Genomic DNA, 7,185 nt, shown 5'->3' with positions numbered 1-7,185 from the left:
TTAGCTTGTTGAACGTTAGCTTGTTCAACGTCTTAGGCAGTTTCTACAGTGCTTGGCAGGACAGACACTAATTTAAGTCATGGTAACTACCTTGTTCAAATCATGATGGCTAACAGTTATTCCCATGGGTCTTTTCTCCTGGGCCACAGAGGATTAATAGAAAGCATTAGTGGAGATTCTGCTCCCATTGTTTCCTAATGAGAGATGAGATTTACTGTGTCCTTCCCCAATCTGACACTGCCTGATATTTACTCCAAAGGAAGGTCTGAGCAATTTTCAGGGCTCCCATTTTGGGTGTCTAATTAAAAATCCATAAAGGGCAGACTTCTCTGTCTCTTAAAAGACATTTGGCTTTAAGCTGGTAGTGACAAGGAACTTCATCACATCCACTGTAATTACAGATTCAGATAAAAGGAGGCACTGGGTAGTTCCTACTTTGTTATTTCTCCAGCTTCAGCTTCATCATGATTCTGGTGCTGCCTACCATAACATTTTCATTTGCTCCAAACTTCAATTTTCATACCTTAATATTGCCCTTCCATTCCCCTGATGATATTATGGTACATTTTGCATCATCGTTAGATAATCCCCCAGAGGTTTTCCACTGTCCTCTGCCGCTCAACATAAACTATATCATACAATCTTGGACCTCCTAACAGGGGTCAATTGATGATTTCTTGACCCTCAAGTTAGTCGTCCTTTTCTACCACAGCACTAATGATGAATTAAAATAACTTCCCTGTGCTAAATCTACCTTATTTCCCTATTTCAGCATCCTTAGCCCTAAACTCATCCAGGCTGGGATAATTGGAACAGATCTGACAGATTAACTTAGGTGAGGCTGACACAGGAGCCTGAATAGTTTTCCCTGCTCCCAACTATTGTTAATGTGCCACCAAACCCTCTGTAGGGAATCTGTCAAAATTCTTGCTTCTTTACTCCCCCTCACCCTTTTTCTTTTAAAAAAAACCAATCATATAAATAGTTTTACCTGATTCAATGGTTATTTCCTTTGTTCTGGTTAATATCTTCACCCCAGTCCATTAGCTTAATTTTGCATAGCTTAAATTTTCATTGGTAAACCCCGTTACTAGTAGCTGTGAGAACAAATTTGCCTTGGCATTCTGTGTATTTCCTTGTCCTTCCATTTAAAAAAATTATATGGGGAATCCATACACGAGGGGTTCCCCCTAAGCACAGTGTCTAACTTAGTTTCAGGAAAGTGCAACACAAATCATCATAAAACCAGTCAGGGTTGCCTCTGTCCATAACGTTTTTAATGCTTCTGCAGAAGTAATCCATTTCACTGTTAGTGAAAGGAGTATACAGTTTTCCTTCTCAGTATAAACTCGCTGCGTTCCAGACTTCACACACTCCACAAGAGGGCTTGATATTTTATTTGGGTGTTCCATGGATCAAACCCCAAACACTGTAACAAATTGTTGATTAACAGTCATACAAACAACTCTTTCCATTAAGCAGTTTCTAAAATCAACAGTGCCTTTGTTGTTTAGTCTGAGAATCCAAGAAAAGCAGAGATTCCTCAGTACTACACAAAAATATAACCAAACTCCATTACACCATAGCCTCTTTCTTCCATGTAGGTGTATCTGATAAGGCCTGGTAGAAGCACACAATTTAGTTCAGAGACCTAAGTAGGTCCCACTTTCTCCTTGAAGCCAGAATTCTAATCTAACCACCATTTAGCCAGCCACAAAGAAGAAAGACAATAAAATGAGAAAGCTAGAAGGCCAATCTTCCCTGAGGCACAGGACTGGTTTATTGTATCTGCTAGTTATATGCAAATGAATTCGTGGAAGACAGAAGAGGAAATCCATATGCACATGGCATTTTAATAGACAGTGATCCTGCTTCCAATAAATGCAGTTCAACCAACTTCTCAGGTTCTGACCAAACAGGTGAGCATTCTCCTCTCTTGGAGAAAAACATGGATAGAAGTGGGCCAACAGGTAGCATGGAGACCAGCAGAAGGGTTCCTCTCTGCACCACCACCCCCAACTCTCAGTGTAGCACATTGAAAAGGTAAAAGGATTTTATAATTGTACTACAGAATTATTTCACTTTCTATTCTATGAAGGTTTTGTGTAATAATAGAGAGACACCTGAAATATAGGTTTGTTTCTAGTTCTTAATTTGCCAATTTGGCTGTGTACTTTGCCTTTTTGAATCTTTTTATGTACAATAAAAAATATTCATTGAGATGATCTTTAAGTTCCTTTCAAGATCTGAGTCTGTTTTATTATTAGAGTATATGTCCAGATTTCATTACCAAGTTAGTTGCTTCTATGGGGCAGGGATGATGGCTTATGCACCCTTCACATGTCTAGCGTTTTACAATTAGCACCTTTTAAAAAAATGTTGGTTGAAGTGTGGAAAAGTTTGCACTGCTGCTTCAGTTTGTGCTAACAAGGGGATGGAGGGGGCATATATATATATATATATATGTATATATTCGCATAGAATGTCCCTGAAGGTACAAACAAGCAACTAATACTGGTTGCTTTCGAGAAAGGAGGCTGAGGGACCAGGAGTTGTGCATGGGTGGGTGGAAGTTATTTTTCAGTGTAAATTGTCCTTTGTACTTGTATTTTACTCTCCCCTTGTTCTTTCTCCTCCAGGCATACTGCACTTCTTACTATTCCTCCACCTTATGAAGTATGTCTTTGCACTTGCCTTTCTAGTGTCTGGAATACTCTTCCTCCAGATACTCTCACTCCCTTACTTCATTCTGAACACTGGTCAAATGTCACCTTAACACGGAGACTCCCCTGTCTACACTGTATGTAGAAACTCTCCCTCCTTTCCCTAATACCCCTTTAGTACCACTTGACATACTAAATATTTGCATTTATTTAATGTATGACTCCCTCTTAGAACACTGCCTGGTGCATCAACGGCCAATTAACAGATACTTGAATTAATGAATGTACTGTTTGAGGTTGGATTTTTTTAAAAAGTCATGCGCATAAGTTACTTTTTCAAGAAAAAACCAGCTAAGGAATAAATGTTCCATGTACTATTAGATGTTTATCATTACAGGACAAAGTCTAAACTTCTTTACTCAACGTACAGGGCTCTCCGTATCTGCCACGTAGTAGCCATGGGCAAGTCATTCAACGTAAATTCTGTTTCCTCATCCATAAAGTGGGACTGTTACTAATTACTTAACAGAATTAAGATTAAATGCAGGTGAAAGCACTTTTGTTACCTTGGCGGTATGAAAGTTACGCAAAGCACATCGCTTCTCCCGTGCTTGGAATCTAGGAGTAGTACACCGTTTCTGCTTGCGCAAAAGACCTGAAATTTAAGGCGAGAAAAATCTACGGAGCCGCTCTGCGGAAGACCGATCTTTGGCGCGGGGCGTGCCTCAAGGTAGTGGTTGCCAGGGAAACCGTCGGGTGTCCCTAGAATCCGAGCACGCGCGGCGGGGCAGCCCAGCTCGACATCCTTTCAGAGATAGCGATTGGTGGAGCTCGGGCCAATCGGCGAGGGCGGCGGGGCGGGGCCGGGCAGTGTGCCGGGGAAGGCGTTCCCGCCGCTTCGCTCCCCGACTTCCGGGTCGCGGTGCTTGCAGGGAGCGTACCGCGAGTAGCGTCGTTTCCGTTGCCGGCAGTTTGCAGTCGGGGAAACCGAGGCAGCTCCAGCTCCTCCTAGTTCTTCCCGTTCCCGTGAGGTGGCTGCTGTTTCTTTTCCTCTCGCCCGGTGCAGCTTGGGTGCGGCTGCGCTGAAGGCGCGCGGGCCCCGCGGTGTCCTACGGAAAGTCCCGCGGGGCTGCCGGGCCGGCGGGGCTTTGTGCGAGCGGTTCCCTCCCACTCGCGGGCACGGCGCGAGCTGGGCTCGGCCAGGCTCCGGGAGGGGGGCTCGGCGGCGCAGCGGCTCCCAGAGGGCTGGGGAGCTCAGGCGCCGTGAGGCAGGCGTTCCCTCTGCTTTGCAGTTCGGCTTCTTTTGTCTTGATGAGCGCGGACCAGATGGATTCATTTTAAAATCACAGTTGAGCCAGTCTCTGTGCACTGATTCTGCACTAACCTGCGGGGATCTCGAATTTGACAGTCCCTCAGGAGATGATCTATCTGTGGGAATGTTTAAGGCAGGAAAGAGATGAGCATTTTTGTTTTTGAGTAACTCCTCCTGACTTTCATTTCCCCGACTCCGCTTCATTTAGGAGCCGAAGATTTTTCTTATGGCATAAATATTCAGTTTTATCGAGGGTGTAGTCTATTACCCTTCTTAGTATTTCTGCCGTTCACCTGTTGAATGGAAAATCAACAATTAGCCAGGGTGTGATCTATTCCGTGTTCAGTTTGTGTACTTCATTTGTAAGCCATATGTAGTGTTTTTATTTGCTGCCATCACCTGACTGTGGGACAGCTGTAACTGGGATTATCCACAGGGGTTAAGAAGACTTATTCTTTATACAAACAATTCTGATATATGGTATATTTGATTTAATTGTTGCTTTAGGTGGGGTCCTTTTGTTGTTGAACTGTTGAGCCCTGTTCTCAAAGAATAAGAAATTAAATAGTGAACTGAGAGCTTGAATCTAAGTAAGTAGTTTGATTTTTACAGTTAATTGTTTAAAATGATAAATTAACCATTTGGCCAGCATCATTTAATTAATCTAAATGGTATATATTACACCTGGCATTGTTTTCTTAGATGCCCAAACACTACTACAAAATAGACACAATGGAACAACATTATATCTATTAATATAATTTGGGATTTGATGAGTTGGATACACTAATTTTTTCTCTTTTTCTAAATCCAATTTAAGGTCGTTAAACCTGTCATATATTTCCTTCTCCAGGAAAAAATGTTTATTTCTTTGTGGGAGTTCTTCTATGGGCACTTCTTTCGATTTTGGATGAAATGGCTCTTACGACAGATGACTGGAAAATGTGAATTGCAGCGAATTTTTGATACCTATGTAGGTGCACAAAGGACACACAGGATAGGTAATGTTTTTCGAAAAAGGATAATTAAAAACGAATAAAAATTTAACTCTGAATGAATATTTTTCTCAGTACTGATAGTGACAATAGCGCTTGTGTATCACGATCAAGTCACTTAATCTCAGTTTCATGATCTTTGAAATCTCACTTTGAATCCTTCCAGCGCTAAAACTGATTCTATAGAAAAAGAAACTATTATTTAGTTCTGCATCTGTGCAAAGAATTACCTTCTCTGGTTCCTGAAATTCATCAGTTTTACCTTAGATTATGGTTGCAGCCTACTTTCTAGAGAAAAATCTCTATACTTCTATAAGCCCTTTGAAATTTTCACTTCAGTGAAGGAGATCCATTTTTATATTCAGCATCCTTCAATCTTTTAATCTCTTATGCAGTTCATGAAAGAATAATAACAGGTATCTAGTGATCCCTAGGAAAGATTAGTAGACTAAAAATCTGCACTGTCCCATACTGTAGCCAATAGCCACATGTGGCTATTGGAAACTTGAAATATGATTAGTCTGAATTAAATGTGCAGAACTAGGAAATATACTCTGGATTTCAAAGGCTTTATATGAATGTAAAGGTATCTCATTAATAATTGTTTATATTCATTGTATGTTGAAATGATAATATTTTGGATCTATTGGGTTAAAATATATTAACATTACTTTTATCTGTTTCTTTTACTCTAATATGGCTACTAGAAAATGTTAAGGTACATATGTGGTTCACATTTGGGCTTGCATTATATTTCTGTTGAACAGTGCTGCTCTAGTACCTTCTAAAACTGATCAGCTTTCAATACTTACTTGAAAATATGGCTTTAAATTAGAACACAGATGAGTGAGAAATATCATCGAGGTCATTTCTCTTTGGCCAGAGTGAGGCAGACCAGGGATGGGCTGCAGTTCATGTTCACTGTGTCAGATGGAAAATCGTGACTTAACCACAGCCTCTTTTGTGTTGAATAAGTGTGCTTCAACTAAGAAATCCACCCCTGTAAGATTTGAGGAGTGCGTGTTGGTAGCCAAGATAACAGGGGAAGAATGGCAGAGTAAGGAGAGAGTGAGCCTCAGGGCTGCTAGATGATTGAAGTTTAATTACCTCCCTAGGTTTTTCACAACTTTGTAGCTGACTTAAATTATTGCCTGCTCTTTTGATTTGCCCTTTTGACTGCTCTGAGAAGAGCAAAGTACCTATTGATAAGAACTCTTAGTAGTATTGATTGGTTTTTTATATTATGGCGGAAGAACATTTTAAGACTTTATTTTGCAGCAAGAACATTTTTCTTGAATTTTTCAAATTGCTGAGAAAAGGAGACTGTTTACTATTTGCCAGAAAAATTTGTAAATAGACCAGTAAAAAACGTTCTTGTGATTCTTGAAGCAGAAAGCAAGAACGAAAAAGCTGTTTTGCTTTTTGTCTGGTTAGAGAATGATTGTCCAGATAATCTAAAGTCGTCCTTTTTGCCCCTTTGTTGTATGTTTTGTTTGCTAGTTCTTCAAATATAAACGCTTACTTCATAAGGCTAACACATGAAAAGGTAGGATAGAGCACTCTCACTGTATTCTTAAGATGAGTTTCTGGAACCCAAGCTATTCTGAGGTAGCCATGGATGAATTTGCAGCAGTTAGTAGACACTTGCGGGCCCGCACAGAAACAGATGATTCTGGGGAAATTAGGTTGGTCTTACCTCTTTGGCTCTGGTATGTGTGTTGGGTTGAGAATTTTGGAATCATACTGTAAGGATAAAATTTTTTAATGTTTGCTATGTTATTCATGTAGAAATTATATCTTCTGGAACTATTAAAGTAATTTATTACTGGCTTGATATTTATACTATTTGCGGAGTAATTCACAAACAGCATTTAAGTAATAATATTCTTTTTTTTTTTTTTCATTTCAGAAAATTCCTTGACATACTCCAAGAATAAGGTAGGATCATATCAAGGTGATTATTCTAGACAACTTAACTTGGAGATACTTTTTCTTTAAAAGAATGTCTCAATTTTAGAGTGAATTATTTTTAATGTCCTACTAGAAGAGTCTTTGCTGTAAAGAGTATTGAGTGAAATTTTCCCATCTTAGAAGAAATATTCTATTTTTTAAAACCTTTTTTTTCTGTGTGTGTATGTGTTTGTGTGCACTACTCATGCACAAAGAAGGTATTTGAATAATTTTTTCTGTTCTGAGGTTTTGCTTGTTTATTTTA

The 7,185-nt window shown here is 39.8% G+C and overlaps 1 protein-coding gene across 3 annotated transcripts in view; it reads left to right on the top strand.

The window, feature by feature from the left end:
* Nucleotides 1-3,562: 3,562 nt before the first annotated feature.
* Nucleotides 3,563-7,185, top strand: part of ELMOD2 (ELMO domain containing 2) — a 29,129-nt gene continuing 25,506 nt past the window's right edge. The window contains exons 1-4 of one of the 3 annotated variants that reach the window (XM_019926502.3): nt 3,575-3,694; nt 4,483-4,565; nt 4,829-4,976; nt 6,880-6,908. In XM_019926502.3, the coding sequence (XP_019782061.1) occupies nt 4,835-4,976; nt 6,880-6,908 (171 nt within the window). In that variant the 5' untranslated portion in view covers nt 3,575-3,694; nt 4,483-4,565; nt 4,829-4,834. Of the gene's footprint in view, nt 3,695-3,723; nt 4,566-4,828; nt 4,977-6,879; nt 6,909-7,185 lie in introns of those variants that run through there. The other 2 variants (XM_004316104.4, XM_019926501.3) reach the window with 2 other exon arrangements.

This window comes from Tursiops truncatus, chromosome 5 (genome assembly GCF_011762595.2).
Source record: "Tursiops truncatus isolate mTurTru1 chromosome 5, mTurTru1.mat.Y, whole genome shotgun sequence".
Classification (NCBI taxonomy): domain Eukaryota; kingdom Metazoa; phylum Chordata; class Mammalia; order Artiodactyla; family Delphinidae; genus Tursiops; species Tursiops truncatus.
The sequence above is the reverse complement of the archived record's forward strand: the minus strand, read 5'-3'. Positions and strand labels throughout refer to the sequence as shown.